At 40.5% G+C, this 18,246-nt stretch overlaps 1 protein-coding gene across 1 annotated transcript in view; it reads right to left on the bottom strand.

Moving 5' to 3' along the window:
* The window catches only part of ANKRD44 (ankyrin repeat domain 44), a 149,576-nt gene that overhangs the window by 38,439 nt on the left and 92,891 nt on the right, over window positions 1-18,246 (bottom strand). Inside the window, exons 8-15 of the mRNA XM_074145392.1 lie at window positions 17,880-18,092; window positions 16,351-16,429; window positions 13,013-13,127; window positions 9,377-9,459; window positions 7,954-8,017; window positions 5,431-5,499; window positions 4,550-4,690; window positions 1,035-1,115 (exon numbers count right to left, since the gene is read on the bottom strand). Coding sequence (XP_074001493.1) covers window positions 1,035-1,115; window positions 4,550-4,690; window positions 5,431-5,499; window positions 7,954-8,017; window positions 9,377-9,459; window positions 13,013-13,127; window positions 16,351-16,429; window positions 17,880-18,092 — 845 coding nt within the window. The remainder of the gene's footprint in view (window positions 1-1,034; window positions 1,116-4,549; window positions 4,691-5,430; window positions 5,500-7,953; window positions 8,018-9,376; window positions 9,460-13,012; window positions 13,128-16,350; window positions 16,430-17,879; window positions 18,093-18,246) is intronic.

The raw sequence follows: 18,246 nt of genomic DNA, 5'->3' as shown, positions 1-18,246 counted from the left end.
GTGGACAATTCACTAGTGTAAATGTGAGCTCACAACATTTAACAGACATCCCTCACTGCAGCTAGGAGTGGCAATGAAAACTGGCAGTTAATTCTGCTTTTCTAGCAGCACCTCAAATCACTTTTCACCAATAGCTCCCCACATTCACCATGTTTTTAAACAGAAAATCCCCACTCATCTTTGAAGATCATCTTCATAAAAACCAATCTTCAACCTAACTTTAGCGGCTACTCTGGATTACAAAATTATTTTCTATTATAAAGCCTGAAAGAAAACTACACAACTCTGTACCATGACGTAAACAGCCTAGAACTGCTACTACTCACGTAAAAACTATGTATCAAAAAATGTAAAAAAACTAAAAAAAAAAAATGTATCAAACCATTGGCCTCCAAAAATGCACTATGACAAGCGGAAAAATAAAGACTTAGCTGAGTTAATTTCCTGGCATGTATGTACATAACTATAACTTCTTTGTTGGCTTTTTATTCTTTTTAAATCATGTGTTTTTCAAAGAATTCTTTATGCTCTTTATAGCTCCTGCCACTTTTTCTTCTACCATCAAGAAATCATCATTTTGTTATCAGCACTTTCTTTCATAGCTTGCAATTTGTAATGAATGTAAGGCTGTCATATGAAAAAGGGGATTTTTAAACCAAAAAAATCATTAAGCAATTAGATGAAAATGTCAATCCGAGTAAATGTATTGAGGAAGCCATTGGTTACTTCTTTTTGCAACATAGATACTCAGTACAGAGCATTAAAATAAGACAGTGCATGATACTAAAGAATTATTAAATTACTGAAGCAGTACATTTTCAATTAAGAAACAGCAGCAAGCACGGAAACAGAAATACTAGGGAACGTGCACAGAGAACAGCGTAGAGCTTTTTTCTTTAGGTTAGCCCTCTTTAAAGCCAAGCATTGTGTTTAGCAGAGCAATGAGTGTTGCAAAGCAGAATGTAAAACTGCAGCCCAAAGCAGTGGCGTTCTCCAGAAATGAGGTCTAATTGCTTTATTGACACCAAACTTACAATGCAGCTTCTTTTTCCTTCATCTCACTGGCTCTTTCAAGTTCTTCAGCATTTTCATGGGAGTTACCTAAAATATTCTTTCTTCTTAGCATAGAGGACAGAAAAATGCAACTTACTTCCAAAATATCATACTAGTGATTTTGACGCAGTCTGCCACCCATCCCCAATCTCCTCTTCAAGGAGTTGACCTCCTCCAGCCAACAACAGGAATTACACAAGTTAAATGAGCGTACTGCATGGGTCTGCAGCTAACAAATTCTGCAACATACAGAGACAACTACAACATGGTAGTTTGCTGTCCCGCAAGTCAATGTCAGAAAAAAAAAAAACCAGAAAATTCCGGTTTCTATCAGAACCAGTTTGATCCTCACTTTCTAGAATCCTTCCGTTTCTCCCACAGCAATGTTGTGCATTTTGTTTCCTTTGCAAAGAAGAACTCCAGATTACCACAGTTTGCTTCTTCCTACAGTAACCTGCTAGTCCTTCTCTAGCATTTAAGATTTAGAGTAACTTTAATCACTGATACTATATTGGTCTGCATTAGCTGGGTTGCTGACTCTCCTCGCTTTCTGTGAAATATCTTGGAAACACTGCATGGATCTCCTGGTCAGGTTCTTTAGATTCTTCAAAGAGTTCAGCATGTCTTCAGATTCCTGCACACCCAGATCATTTTTGGCACCTCTGCTTCCCAGCTGGATGGATGGCAGACAGAAGACTATGATTTGTGATCTTATAAGCACAAGCTCGTGATTATGATCTTTCTTGTCCACCAAGGCTAACACAGAGTAAGTTTACAAACTGCTATTATCATGGATTAGTAGCTTGAAAGGTTTGTAGAAGGACAGTTTGCTACTTTCAATCCCAATATAACAGGCGAATTCCAGACTGGATTCTGCACAATGCAGAATGGTACATTCTTTATTTAATATGCAATTTCCCATTTGTATATCAAGATTTGACATTCTTCCTGTGGGTGCTAGCAATAATGGGTTGTTCTACAAACGCAGGGTCTGTCTGACGTCCACTGACTCAGAGAAAACTTAATTATTTATAACTCCCCCAAATATTAATGTTGTAAGTTTATAGACAGTATTCATGTGATACACTGAAGTCCTACCTGTGTCTGCTTTCAGTTACCTACGAATCAGTGAGATCCCAAAATAAGATCTCCTAAACAGAGTAAGCAATGACCTGGAGAAATAGTACATACTCAGAAACTGCAATCATCTATTTAATGAAAATGCTGTTGTGATTTCCATTGCAGGAAAAGGTACTTTCTGAAGACCATAAGCAACAACAGTTACCAAAACAGCTGAAACAGTAGGGCAACCTCGATGCACCAAGACTTCTCCCTGTTCATTAATTGCCCACATCCAAAGATAAATAATTATGAATATTCTTTGAACTGAGATTGCCTGACCTTGGGAGTTTTTTGCCATTCAGCAGGAAAAAAATATTCTGACCTACAAAATCATGGACTGCAAATAGCATTTCATCTATATAACAAGGCTTCTTCCAGAACATCTCAAACTGGAAAATTTAACGAGCAGACAGCATCACCATATCAGAACCAATTTAGGTTTGGACTATGAGGGGAAATAAAAGCCACATATTCTTGCCAATGTAAGCTTTTTTGTTTAAACTTTTTTTTTAATTAGTGATGGAAGTAGCTACATCCTTAAGTTAACCAAGAGCTTATTTACATGCAGGAGCCTCACCTACAAAGAGCCAAAAGGTGGAAAACACACACCAAATCACCATTCTCAACACTCTGATTAACACCTCACCCTGGTAAGACAGAATCAGAAACAGCCTGTGGTGAAAGCCTTCCTACAATCCTACTCCGCTTGTAATGCCAAGCACAGGCCTTTGAAGACCCTGCTGCCTTCTTCCCAGCACTGTTCAGGTTTGAGGGTGATAGGGAAGACATTTTTTTATATCAGTATTATCACAGCAAATTATGGAGAAGCTACCGAGGCTGTGGTGTGGTATGGCATCCAAACTTCTACCATAAAGTTAAACCAAGGTTTTCCTGCAGTGGCTTTGAGGTGGTACTCTGCTGGGAATAAGCCAGGTGTATTTTTACCAGATCTCACTATACAAGAAACCAAAAAAATAGTTCCTTAATGTCTAAAGGAATAAGACAGAGAAACATGGGATTACCTAAAATAAACAGATATAGCTAATAGTTTGTCATGGTTTCAGCTGGGATAGAGTTGACTTTCTTACTAGTAGCTGGTACAGTGCTATGTTTTGGATTTGGGAAGAGAATCATGTTGATAGCACACTGGTGGTTTTGGTTGTTGCTAAGCAGTTAAAGCCTCTTCTGCTCCTCACACCACCCCGCCAGCAAGTAGGCTGGGAGTACACAAAAAGTTGGGAGGAGACACATCCAGGACAGCTGATCCCAACTGACCAAAGGGATATTCCATACCATATGACGTCATGCTCGGTATATAAAGCTGAGGGAAGAAGAAGGAAGGGGGGACATTTGGAGTGATGGCGTTTTGTCTTCCCAAGTAACTATTACGTGTGATGAAGCCCTGCTTTCCTGGAGGTGGCTGAACACCTGCCTGCTGATGGGAAGTGGTGAATGAATTCCTTGTTTTGCTTTGCTTGTGTGTGTGGATTTTGCTTTACCTATTAAACTGCCTTTATCTCAACCCACGAGTTTTCTCACTTTTACTCTTCCGATTCTCTCCCCCACCCCACCGCAGGGGAGTGAGCAAGCGGCTGCATGGGGCTTAGTTGCCAGCTGGGGTTGAACAACGACACAATTTTAAGAGAGAACTAACAGGATAATTGAGCCTGTTTTATACAGTATATTACAAGGAAGAGATTGCCAAAATATGCAACTATCTGGGAATTAGAAACTGCAGTCACTAACCACAGGATTTCTAAGTTTTGCAGCTGTTTTCCCCCTTTCTCACAGGAACAGCAGTGCATTCTGCCAAAGGATATTCCCCAGGCCTTCCTCTTTTTCAAGTCTCTAAAAAGCAACCTGTTTGGACAGGGTGAGCATTTTTATCAGCTATGACAGTGGAGAGAGACTGATGGGTAAATCTATCCCATCTTTTCCAGAAAGGCTGTCAGAATGGCCAGATGTTTGTTTGCCACAGCAGTCCATCTGAGAAAACCTCTCCTTCTGCTGTCTCTCGCTTCATACCTTCTGATGGACTTGCAAACCATATGTAGAAATTCTCTGAGCTTACTCTTGTGAGGAAACCACACAGACGAAAACAGAAGACAAAATGTGAAAACAGTTCAGTAGGACAGGGTGGCTGCAAAACTGTGTGTTACATCAAAGGTAAACCGTAGAGCTGAAACGCCACATCATCTGGGGATTTGGCTTATAGTCAAAGCAACTCAGTGTGGAGTTATGCATACATCTGAGAGAAATTCCTTTGCTAGCAGGATCGTTTTTTTGGCTCAAATGACACAGCACCATGAAGAGAATAAAAAGACATCGATTTAGCAAAACACTTTAAACGGGGAATACAGAGAGGGTTTCTTACTTTCGGTCCATGTCAGAAGCAGCAGCATAGTGCAAAGGGGTGCGTCCCCAGTCATCTGTTTCATTAATATTGGCTCCTGTTGTCACCAGTGTCTCAATACAGTGGAAATGACAATTTGCAGCAGCATAGTGCAAAGGTGTCCTGGAACATAAGCGACAATTTGTTACCTCATATTCCAATATGCACCACTGAGAATAGCAATGAATCTTAATTCCTACAGATTTCCAGCAGTCACTATCAGTGTCTTATGTTCCTGTGATGAAATGCAAAGTTATGCAAATTTAACAAAATATTGTGTTAATAGGAAGTTTTGGTGCTCCTACAAAGCCTAATAGGATACAGATCCTCAATCTGTGTCTTGCCAAAAACCTATTCCCAGTGAGAGCCTCTGCTGTTGCTCTGCATACGTGCTACTTTCTTCCAGCTGGGAGGCAGAGCAAAGCACGGTGTCCCTCGCAGCATCTTATGTAGCCGGCATAGCAACACTCATAGCAACACCTCATAAAGGGAAAAAAAAACCCTCTAGGAAGCACGTCAAATAGCAGCAATCCTCCCATCATAACCCAGGTGTTGTCTTGGGCACACAAGCACAATAATTTAGGCAGTAAGAGAAGCAATAAGGAAAAAAAAAATAAACCTGTGATATTTTTAAAACAGAAAACTCAAGAGGGTGGGATGGCTTTCATGTCTTTAATGAAGTCTGCACCTGTCTGTCTGGCATACAACTGCAGCAGCAAGAGTTCTGCAGCGAAGGCCAAGCTCCTAGCTTATTTTACTGTCATTTTTCATAGAATATATGATTTCCAGACTGAGATGTTTTTTCTTCCTTGCCTTATAGGGTTTTTTTGTTGTTTTTTAAATGAGATTCATAATTTACCTACCTCCCACATTTGTCCTTCTTATTAAAATCTGCTCCACTGCTTTGCAAGAGTTTTATACATTCAACATTACTGGAAAGAGAAGTAAAGAAAACAAAACATGAACAAACCAGAAGTTTACATCTGTGTTGCCCCCTGTCCTCAAAAAGGAAAAGGTTACTCTAACTATTTTTGTATTATTTGCCATGCAAAAACAGGGTACAGCCAACTACAACAGGAAATTCAATCGAACAGAAAATGAAGTTTTCAAAAACTATTTCCCTTTTTTTTCTAGAAAACTTCAAACTTCTCTTCTGCAGAAGAAAAAACAATTTTCCAAAGAGAGCACAGTAAATGTGATCTGAATTCAGTGTATGTGGAGATTTTCAATGGGAGCCGTACTCTAATGCTTCCCGCACTGAACTGGTATTTTATAAGAGAACTTTTAAAGAAAATTGTTGCTAGCTTATAAAATGCCAGTCTAATAATGAAGAGGTGACATTTAACGAAATCCACCCCCGTTCAGCAAAGCATTCAACAGTAAGCACTTTGCTCACATCCTGTTTACTTAGTGAGATTTAATCACAAGAGTTACTTCTAGGATTATTCTCATATGATTTGTTGACTGTTGATAGATTTAAGCACATTTCCAAGTGCTTTGTTGAATAAGGGGCATAGCAATTTGAAGTGATTGTCAGTATCAATATTGCATTTATATAAGCGGACAAGTTGGACTCCATTGCTTTTTATCTGTTGAAAGAATTCACCACATCATAGCTGCTTCTTCATCTTGTTTAAAGACAGGTCATTTTTAATAGAAAATAAAACAGGTGAATTCTCACATCTTTTGTAATTCAAGCGAATGAATCTATGGCTCTGGCCAGAAATTGATGTAAAGAAGCGCAGCACTTTCCAAGACTACTTGTCATTCACAGGGGCAATAAATCATCTGTGTTCACAATCAGATGAGCAGGCCTTTGAAGTTTGCTCTTTTCCTGGTACCCATGCAACTCCCATTAATGTAATGGGAGTAACAGGCATGTGTCAGGAAAAAAACTAATGCCTCCAGCTCCAGGGAAAAAAAAAAAAAGGCTGGATGCAATATATTGGCGTATGTTCATCCCTACTCTAAATTGCTATTGCATAAAATAGCTACAGAACACTCACCACAATGTACTAAAAATAAAAACACTTGTTAGTGATGGCAATTGTAGTGAACAACTGGAAAAATATGGTTTATTTTCATGAGCCACTTTTTCTTCTTATGAAGTCTTTCCTTCTCTTTACGACTTCCAGGTTTTTTTTATTATTCTTTTGAGGTGCAGCCTTATCAAAGAGGTAGCATTTGAACTATACTATAATAATCTCCATCCAAGCAACAGTCATACCTCCTCTATTAAGATGAGATGAGACAACTATCAAGAGGAATAATACCATAAGAATAATAAAAGCAGTATTTGAATCGATTTTACTAGGTTTTTGTAACAATGAAAACTTTGTGATACACATTTTAGTCCACTGAGAAGGAAAAACAACTTCCAGAAAACTGACAGTATTTCTGTAGATCACCATTTCTGCTTGCTAGAACCACAGAGAATCTAGGCTAGGCTCTAGCCAAGGCTCCGTTTCAGCTGCTTTCTGAGACATAAAGTCCTCAATAGAAGGGTCAAAACTCAATGCTTGCCAAACGTTTTGTCCTTTTGCTAGGTTAACTTCACAGCACTCCACTGACAATTATTTGGAAATATTTAAACTAACTGGATGCGACATTTACAACTTAAATTGACGTATTTCAGTTTTCATTTGTTTCCATTTCTGGCCTCCCAGCACTTATCAGGAATGCATCACCCTGAGAGAACAAGAGTCTTTTGGCTTTCTAATTTGGAGGTTGGTGGTTGTTTTGTTTGTTTGGGGGTTGGTTTTCTGTTGTTGTTTTGGTTTGGTGATTTTCAGCTTAGAAACTTTTAAACTTGCACTTGACAATTGAGAGGGAGGGAGGTGAGCTGCATTTGGACTCCAGGGTTGCAATCTGATGGGCACTGTTGCATAGTTGCGTTTTCAGACAAGGACACAGCCCAAAGGTGGAAGCCAGGAATAATTCCCCTGCCAGCAGCATCCCAGGAGGCACGGCTCCTTCTCCTCACTCGCTTTGCCCTAGGAACTGAAAATTTCCTGCTGGTTGCTGGCCCTCAGCGACAGACTGACAGGCCTGGGTGAGCGTGCAGCACCCCCACCCAGAGCTGAAGCAGCCCTCACAGGGGCATGAAAAGGAAGGGTTTAACCCTCTGCCTGAAACCCATGCTTCAAATCACAACCCGGCTGTCTGTGGTAGAGGGAGTCAGACCACCTCCTTTACTTTGCAAGGAACCCCTGCGTGAGGGCAGTAGGAAAAGACAGGCTCAAGTGACCAAAATTTGACATCAGACAGCTTTGCTCCCCTTGCACCGCAATAAATTCCTCGGCGGATGGCACAGTCAAATTGGCTGGCACCAAATCTGCAACGAAGCCACAAAATAACTTACAACAGCTACAGTCCCAGCTACTCACCCTCCTGCAGCGGCAGCGTGGAGGCACGTTCTTCCAAAACTATCAGGGGTGTCTATTTCAAAGCCTGCAGACAGCACGTGCTCATTACTAAACAAGGACACTATGCTATACTTTTGTCCTAGTTAAACCACAAGAAACATTGCAGAGACAGAAAAATCAGTTAGTTAGGAAAAAACAGAACGCAAGCAACTACAGTCAGAAAGAGGTTGTCACAGGAACGGCGAGCGGCTGCTCCAGTTTGGCAGCTCTATAAAAAGAGCTGCAAAGTCGACGAGCATCTATTTCCACATCCAGCTCTGCGCCACATCCCTATTTAAAACCGTGTGACAACAGGCATTTATGAGGCAGATACTTATGAAGAGGACTGCGACAGCAGGACACGAAGACAGAAAACATGAAGAAATGAGGAAAAACCACAAGAGTCAGCCTGAACGTGAAATGGGGCCATTTTTATTGCGCTTGGGTTTCAGGTTGGAAAGAGGTTTTCAGGAGCAGGCAGGGATATTCATCGAGATGCACAAGGCCAAAGACATGAAGCCTGGCAGTATTAACTCTGCTCACCCAGAGCTTTTTCTCTTCCTTCCTGATCTGGTGGTCAAGGCCAGACCGCATCAAGGTTTAATGGAACGGGGTATGTAATTGCTATATTTCACACTTTTTTTTTTATATCCTACAGGACCCAAGTTTAGGGAAAAAAGTAGTTGTAGGAGATTTTAAGTGTTAAGTAATGAAACAATTTTCTAGAAAAAGCGTATGATCTGCCTTGTGTTTTTTTAACTTACGGGAACTCTTGCCTGGAAAATAAGAATTTGGGATTTGGCACCTGATTGCTGCCTCTTTTGAAACAGTTTTGTCAGCAAACTCCTGCTTCTTCTGCTTTGGGCTCTGGTGAGCATCCCAAGACTGCTCTCTTGACACTATGCTTTCACTTATTTCCCCTCTCATGCCCACAGAGCTTTGGTCAGCCTAACTCCTTTAGTCTGGTCGGATTCAGAAACACACTTGAGCTATATTTACAATATATCATCATCAGTGAGATGTAAATACCTGCGCCAGTGAAGGCCCCAAGGAGATAGTTTCTTGAATCATTTCTTTGGGGGGGGGGGAGGGAACCCAAACCAAAAGGGTGTCTCACATGCCTACAGTTTGGAAAAGGGTCCTAAATTTCCTCTCTCTTCCCAGTGAATTAATATAAACCCTCTGAGCCCGCCAGGAGAAAAGGGCTTCGGGCATGAACAATAGAGGAAGTACCAGCATGCCGTTAGGAAAGCCTCGCACGCTCCCATACACCACACCACACAGCCCAACACAGCAGCACAGGAAGTCTTTCATTTGAACAATTCACAACAATGAGTATAAAGGGGCCGTAAGCAGCAGAGACACACACTACTCCAGCTCCACAGACACTGCGGGATTTACTCACCCGATGACAACAATTTCCTGCAGCAGTCCGAGTGAGCATTCAGCGCTGCTAAGTGTAAAGGGAACATGTTGTGGATCCCACACCTGAAAGGCACAACAGCTTCATTACACAGAGCCATGTGAAAATGCAGGTTGCATTCAGACACAACGCTTCAAAAGCTCCTTCCACAAAGCCAGCATTTTTAATCCTTTTCGAGGAAGATTCTTCCTGCCGTGTTATTTTTATCTGTATTTCCTTACCAGCTTTCTTGGGAGTTGAAAATATTCTGATACAGCAAAATCTTGGCATTATGCTTTGAACAGAATGTGGCAGGAAGGTTTCTAAAAATTCAAGATGAAAGCCAAGGTAAGGGAGGAAGCAACAGAGCAGCTATTGCTTGGTGTCAATCTCCTGGTGGGGGATGCACAAATTTCTGCATCAGCTACACATACTGCAACTGCCATTCTGAAGTAAAAGTAAATGCCAAAATCTTCTCAGTATTATTTCTGAAATCCATTTTTCCTGGAGTTAACATCCTTTAGAAAATTCTCATGTGGGTTTTCAAAGCCTCCCCCCACTTCTTCCCTCTCTTTCCCCAGAGGCTGGGGTAGCTGATGATTCTTCTTCATGCTTTCCTTTAGGCTGCCATGACACTTAGTTTTCTTCCCACATCCTAAGAACTAAACATCTCCCTTTTCCTATTTGCTGCAGCTACCCTCCTCACGTGCCCTTACAAATTTCCCCCCCTTTAACACATGACCGTCTTTTCAATTACATCATAAACTTCCCAGAGCTGGGTGAAAAACAAGTAGGCACTCATCATTAGGCTAAATCTCTCAGGCAACCACATAGTTATTAAATAAGCTGAGTATCCAGCAGCTTTAATTAACATCAGCAAATCACCCCAGTTCAGTCTCTAAGCACGCCGCTATTTACTGTCTTAGAAGACTTCTGGGTTTGGACATCTTGGTTTCTGTCATTTAGCATTGTTTTGCGAACAGCATCTTGTTATTCTAGAAATATCCTACAGGCAGCCCTCCGAGTGCACATAAACATGAAGCCTCTGAAACCAACTATATCAACAAGATTATCACCTACTGCCTGCTTCAGCAAATATATTTCTGAAAAGGACAAACTCTTGAATAATAGCAGATGGATTCATATCTGCCCTTCATTTCTGCAAGACAACTGGTGGGTGGCAGAGTATGATCACCTCATGGAAGAGGACTTCAGATACAGATCCAAAGATGCAGGAACTTGTCTTTCTGCAAGATTCACCATAAATCTTAATTACTTATGAAGCCTTAGACAAAAATGGATGTGGATGCTTATAAGGATATCTTGCTCTCTCCAGCATTTTATACATATATGTATTTAACTAGTTTTTGTTTGCTTTTAAAAATTAATTCTTTCCAGAATCCACAGGTCCATCCTTCCTCTGTCTTCACATTAAATTTGTCCTCCTTGCTGCTTCACTACACTAAGGAGTGACTTGTGGTGCTGTACAAGTTTTAATTTTGCTAGTCTCAGCATTTACATCTTAGAGTAAATCTATTAAAAGTCTATCTGACAGCCTATTCTTTGAAGGAAACAGCAGAAGCTCCACCAAGCTGCTACGTCGGTATAAACAGGTTGCATTTTTTAACTGTGGATTCATTTATTTAAGCTAACATTGGACATTCTGTATCCCTGTCCTCCTTCCTACACTCATTTCCCTCTATCTCCTCCTCCACGTAGTTATCTAAAGACATACTTGTCTTTTCAGTCAAGATTTCCACTCAGCACATGTTTTGGCTGGTTTCCATCGAAATACATTATCTGCACATCTGCTAACCAGTGTCACACTTCTATAGCACTGCTCACACTGGTTCCTCCCGTCACTTAAACAATCTCCCCTTTAAATGCAGTTGCCTCAAAGACTGACCGAGCTGTCTTCGGTTGTACCTAACAATGTTGCGGATTTTGCCTTTCAAAGCCAGTTTGGGGAGCTCATGTTATTTAGTTATTTACATGCAGCACATACGAAAGCCCATTCCCAGCACTTCAATGCTCCTTGTTTAGCACAGTAGCATTGTTTGGATCTGCCTGGCATCTCTGAGCCAACTTTTCATTTCACTTATTTTTGCCGCTGGAAAAAGTATTTTATTTGATCAATGTTCCAGTCACCCAAGTGTGAAACAGAAATTCCTAACTGGATAACCCTGATTCCAAGAGTGGGCTATCCCATTGTATCTCATTTTCCGCTAAAGATAAGACACAGACTTGGACTTACTGTATTGGAGAAAGAGCTAGCAAAAATATACATCTATTTAGACACCAAGATCTTCATGTTGGCTATGTTAATAAAATCCAGTGATGTTAGCTGAAGCCTGTGGAATTTCATTATCCATGCCAGTTGGAGATCTGTTCCACCTTCTGGTTTGCATAGTGATGGACATACTTGATAGAGGAATATGGGAAAATGTGCCACTTTCTTAAACATCATCAAGCAAAGAAACAAAATGCTGAGAGCTGCAAGTATCTTCAAAATTAAAACCAGCTCAATTGCATCTGAAAGCAAGTTTTCCTAACCAGGTAAGTCAAGAGAAGTCACCAATTTCTACGGTAGGTTCTAGGCAGAAGACTCTTAAATTATATTTTGGAGACATGTGGAGCCAATGGCTGAAAACTTACATTCATGAACAGATGCTGCTATTAAATACCTGGTACAGATATCCCTCGTGCCATTGCATTACTCTGGTCTTATACCCCTCTGTTTACTTTCAGGTTTGCTGTTTTCTTTTGACAGACTGTAAGAACCTGAATATAACTAACCAGTACTCAAATACTCTTAAAAATCAAGCACCTGCCAGTGTTTGAGTCAACAATACTTATCATATTGTGGGTGCAGTCTTGACATACGTGCAAGAGAAAAAAACCCAAACAAACAAAAAATTGAATTGAAGCAGAAAGTACATTTAAAATATGTCTAATTTCAACTCTTTGTCCTTCTAGTCTAAAAAGACTCCCAAACCCACAAGTCAGATAAAAACAGTCCTATTATTTCAGCCACCTGAATATCAGAAACCATGCAACATCAAGACAGGCTCTAGTCGTATTGAGATCAGAAATACCTAGTAACATCTGCTTTGCAATACTGTACTTCTATTGATTATCTTACGTCATACCAACAGATACATTATTTTTGATTATTATTTTGTCTTGTATGACAGGCCACTAAGCATTAGGCAACTTAGATACTAAAGAATGTCCACACAATTCCCTCGGAAAGCAGCTGAATTTTTTTTCAGTTACATTTCCTACACAAACTTATTGCTACAGACTTTATGGAATAACTGTGATCAAGATGCTCTTTATGTACATAGGTACTTCATGTACATTATATGCCACTGTGCCACATCAATGCTTCAGGAAAAAGAATCAGTACTTGCACTATTTGTAACCGCATAACTGGGCACAGTAGGAACCTAGCACGGCTTCCTTCCCCTCCGCACTTCCCAAGTGTTCATAATTTAGCCCCAGGTCACCCACTGAAGTACGGTACAATTACGCTTATCCGTTTTAACCTTCACACTTCAGAACCTGAGGAGTAACTGTGTTTCCAGGCATCAGACATAACACCTGAACTTTAGAAACAGCTCCACTTCAGCCACCTACTTGGCAGTATCAGCGCCGCTGGTTATGAGGGTGTTAATCAAAAGCTCATGTCCGTATCTTGCAGCCACATGCAGAGGGGTGTTACCATCCTTATCAACGCAGTCGATTTCTCCTCCTGCAAAAGACATTTTCACACAGTTTAATACGGGAAGGTTAAGCATGAATCAGCGACCACAAACGTTATTTCTCTCTGGAGAATGCAGCATAACCAGTCCAGCCACAGAGACACTACATTTCAGAGACGGAGAAGCAGCACACAGCAAGCTGTCAGCTGCCAGTCACTGGTGCTGACTGTGGTCTGACAGCAGCATTTTCACCTCCCTCTCCAGCAGCAGCATTTCCCCTCTCCTCCCCAGACTGGTGGGGAAAAGTGGTGGGAAACAGGCAAAGCGGATGACAAACAACAGTCAAGTACATGATTCAGACTTGCTCCTCATCTAAAGGTACAAATAGATGCCTTGAATTAAACTGAAAAAATGAACTGCTGAAACTCTGCCCTCATTTGTAAAGACACTGCCACTCAACCTCACCTGTAAGACGACAATGTTAAATAGAGTTCATTCAAGAGGCCAACAGGAACACACTGCAAACAACCTGTGTTGTGTGCCTTCTCTGCGTCTGACAAAAGAACAACCGAACAATGCCTAAGTAGAACTTTTCCTGTTGTAATTTAAGCCTGTCATCTCATGTTTTATCCTTACAAGCAGGAAAAATAGATTATTTCTTTCTTTCTTCTCTGCTGCAGCTTCTGACCGTGCAAAGATTGCTATCAAGTCCTTGCTTTCTTTTTGGACCAAGGAACTGTAATATTTTCAGTCTCTCCTCATAAGTCAGGTTTGCTGCACTCCAGCTATTCTCGTCCTTCCCCAGTCCTCTCCAGCTGGCCCACATTCTTCTGCAAGTAAAATGTCAAAAGCCAGAAACGGTACTACAGCTGACATCTCCCAACGCCGAGCTAAGCAAAAGGATTACTTCATGCCTGCTGGCTACTCTTCTATCTCTACACTCCTGTACACCACTATGTACATTGTTGATCATTGTTTTTTAAGCACCATGACACTGTTGACTTGTGGTCAACAAGCTTCTGAGCCTCTACAAACCCCAAATCCTTTCTTGAGGAGCCGCCACCCCCCCAGCTGCTGCCATTCTGAACTTGTCCAACTGATTCCTGCCTGTGTGTGGGATCTTTCCTTTGCTTCACTTGCATTATAACTTCTGTCTCCAATTTTACAGGATCATTTTCCATTCTGACTCCATCTTTTGCCAAGCTAAGTCTCTCCCAACTTCATGTTTTCTCCAAATGTTAAAAGCACATTTTCTATTCCACTATCCAAGCTGTTAATGAAAATACTGGGTAGTTCCAGACTCAGGAGGGAAACTGAAAACCCCCTCACTACACCTTCCATTTCAACAATTCACGTATTGCTAACCTCTGAGTGTAATTTTTTCAACTAGTTATGCACCAACACTGTAATATATTAATACTCTACTAGCTTGCTGTGAGAATACTTTATGAAAGTATGTAAAAAGTCATGCTAATATCAGGATATGGTAATATTTACTGCATGTCCACTATTCACAAGAGATAACAGGTCATAACTGCAACAAGAAAAGTTTTAGTAAAGCACTACACAGCATTTTCTAACCGTAAATAAAGGTAGTGAAATGCCAGACCAGGTTCCCTGGGGTGGAGCGTCCACCAGCAGAAATGTCCACAATCATTACCTGCCCACAGAAAAGTCAGAGGACTGTGCTGTGTTCAGAAAGCCTATTACCCTGCTGTAGAAGAAAATTACGATGTTTCAGCATCTTTTAAGAAATCTATGCCAGATATTGCCCACTCCTCCCTAAGTGTTTACAGTTTGTTCATTCACTGACTTCAGAATTTTTGGCTGACCTGTGTAAAATTCTCCAACTTTTCTTTTTCCCCATTTTTAAAAGTAGGTATCACATTTGCAATTTTCCCATTTTAAGGTAATCCATTCTTCCTCTACAAGTCGTAGAGACAGCAGACAGAAACGGAGATATCTTTAGCCAACTCATTAAGCAGAATGAAACTCCATTTCTTTAAATCATTGACATTTCTCTCTTCCACAACATCCCATGGCAATGAGGCATAAAGTCACTTGCAATCAGATCTGTGTACAATACTAAAATTAGAGGGGCAGCAAACGAGGAAAGAAAGAAGCAAAAACCAAGTAACTTGAAGAAGAGTAGAGAGGCGTGAAGGACAGATGAAGAACTGCCAGTCCTTTCTCACACAAATCCAACAGACAGCAAATAACAGCTGTAAGTCAGAAAGCATATTTGACTAAGTAACTAAAAATTGCATTAAAGCACAGTTTCTTCCAGTTTGTCCAAACTTCTTTTATCATTACTATTTCATTTATCCATGGAGAGATATGACAACAATTTGCTTGATGACCTGAAAGAAGAATGATGTACTGAAGACCTCAGTTTTAAAATACAATCTTGTGTAATGTAAGTGTCATTACATTTACAGCGTAAATGTTCAGCCATCTTCAATATCTCACACTTAAGTTCCAAGTTTAGGATTTTGGAAAACAAACGAAAAAACCAACCAGCCAAAGAACAAACCCCAGACCATCCTGTCTGGTATAGTGGCCAAAGCTGGGAAGCATAAGTAAATAATCAGTAATAGCAACCTCTGTCAATCGCAACCAGGCCTCTACCAGACCTCCAACAATAATATTTGTTATACTCTGTAGTATTCTTGGACAAAAGAAATACCTGATAAATGACTGATAATCAGGACTGTTGGCTACACCAGAACAAACAAGGTGGTGCTGGTCCACCCTCCCAAGTATTTATTCAACACTTAATGAAGACAGTGATGAGGGGTGGAGCTAAGGGAGCTCAGAGAAATACAGCTGATGAGCAGAGGGTAGAGGAAATGGTCTGAACTCTAAGCACACCAGGGCACCTCCCAAGAGAGAACAACTAGAAACTTTTTCTTTTATTAGTTTTTAAATAATTTGAGAAATAAAGTTGTGCCTGCTTCTCAGCAGAAAAAAAAAAAAAAAAAAAAAAAAGACCTAAATACAGCTTTGAACTCTTGTTTTCAGGTTAAGAATCACAGCAGACCAGCTGGACCACCACTGGATGGAGGATTATGGGATTTTGTTAATGATCAAAATCTCAACTTGTCATGACATGCTGGAATGAGAGCTGTCAGCGCAGTTCAAAGCCAGAAACTGATGGAGAGCTAAGCAGCTCTCAGAACAGTCCTTTGGCACTCTGGGTCAAAACACCTAAAAATTGAAACCTTGGAAATGCCTAATCTTTTGGAGAGTTGTTGAACAGGCTCAGAAACTCACCATTCTGAATGAGGGTCTGCGACCGCGTGAACCTCCCATGGACAGCTGTCATGTGCAGTGGGCTCTTCCCATCCTTACTCTAACAGAAACAAAACATAAAATCAACCATTTAGCACATAAAGCAGTGGAAACAATTTGAAGTGTCTCAGCTCAACATCCTACAGCTATTCTTCGGATAAAACCTCCCCTGGCTTCAAAAGTCTGTAGGACCGAAACTATACATGATGGTAAATGCAGAAGGTATAAGCGTATAAGGAAAACTCAGCAATGAGTAGAAAATGGGCTGGAGTGGAGCCTGTCCTTACAGCCTGGCTGTATGCAATACCTGCTAGAAACCTACAGTTATATGAAATATTACTCTTGAATATTATTTTTAAGTAACATTTTCCATTCAGTCATTATTTTCCCTAACCCTTGCAACGAGGGAAATAAAAGCAATGGAACCAGAAAAGCTCCTAAGTATGAGCTGTCTCTGAGGGATTCAAGAACTATATCCCATTTATCAATCTGCATTTTATACATCCATCCTAGAATAAAAGCCACTCTATTAAAAAGGTTTGGTTAATAAATTTCCACACAATGAAAAATATGATGTCTACAAAAGACAAACAGAAAACAGGGAAGGCATACATAAAGAAAGGTACAATGAGTAGAGTTCAATGTTTTGAGTTCTAGAGAAAAAAATTGAGACTGGGGAAGCCAAGGAGCTGAGAAAATAGCGTGGGAAGGGTACCAGCCTCACTACTCACATCACTTCATGTTTATTGGCATGGGGTTTTCATGGCAAGTACAATCCCTAACTTCATTTTAATAATTCTGAGTTTAAATAGTGCACTGACTATTCACTGATCTCAAGGGACTTGCCAGGGGTGTTAAGTGCTAGGAGACCAGTTTTACAGATAGAAAACTGAAACACACAGACTTTAAAGTAAAGCAGTCAAAATCTTATATGAACTCAGAGATCTCAAGTCTTCTGGTAGCTATACCAGTACCCTCTGTTGGATAACAGCAAGTCCCTTTCAACTTCATCAAGATATATCAATTGTATCTCAAGAGCATTCGGATATCCTAAACAGAATCAGACTTTGTAAACTTAGGCTCTAAAATAGGTAAACAAATAACCTGCAGCTCTTATTTCCCTGGGAAAGTCAAAGGAACTTTTTAGAATCAGGTTTAATTAAATCCATATTGTAGGGGGAAGGAAAACAGAAAGGAATAGTTCTTTGACTGGCTGACTCCCTGAGATAACATTTAACAGAGCTCCTGGGACTATAGTTTAGTAGTGGTTCATGCCTTCAGAAGAGTGGCTGGCCTAGAGTTTAAGGCTGTCATTATATTTATCAAGGCACTGAGAGGTCCTCTGCTGGGAAGTAATCTCATCCAAACAGTTTAACGATCAACACTCTCAGCATCACTCTACTTCCATCAAGGATTTAAAGCCATGCTGTACTCATTATTATAGTTTCCAGTCTCCTGACGTGTGCAAAATACGATAAAGTACAACTGAAGAGCTGCAATGCAAGCTTTACCTGAATGTTAACATCTGCCCCATTATTCACCAGCAGTTCAAGACACAGTGCTCCATGAGTGGAGGCAGCAGCAAAATGCAAGGGAGTGAATCCATTATTATTAGGCTGATTTACATTAGCACCATAGTCAATCAGCTCATTAACAACAGAATCCTGACCATTGTAACAGGCAATGTGAAGTGCAGTATTTCCGTAGATGTTCATTTCATCAATCTAAAATGAGACAAGGAGACATAGTTAAAATTACAGACATCAACTTACCATTTTACATAATGCATCACATACTACAAATGGAAATAGCCAGAGGCTTGAACTGTCATAGGGCATATTTCTCACCAGCAAATTTCATTGACAAAAAATATATTCC

The sequence above is a fragment of the Numenius arquata genome, chromosome 3 (assembly GCF_964106895.1).
Source record: "Numenius arquata chromosome 3, bNumArq3.hap1.1, whole genome shotgun sequence".
Taxonomy (NCBI): Eukaryota; Metazoa; Chordata; class Aves; order Charadriiformes; family Scolopacidae; genus Numenius; species Numenius arquata.
This window is presented reverse-complemented; position numbering and strand designations above follow the sequence as displayed.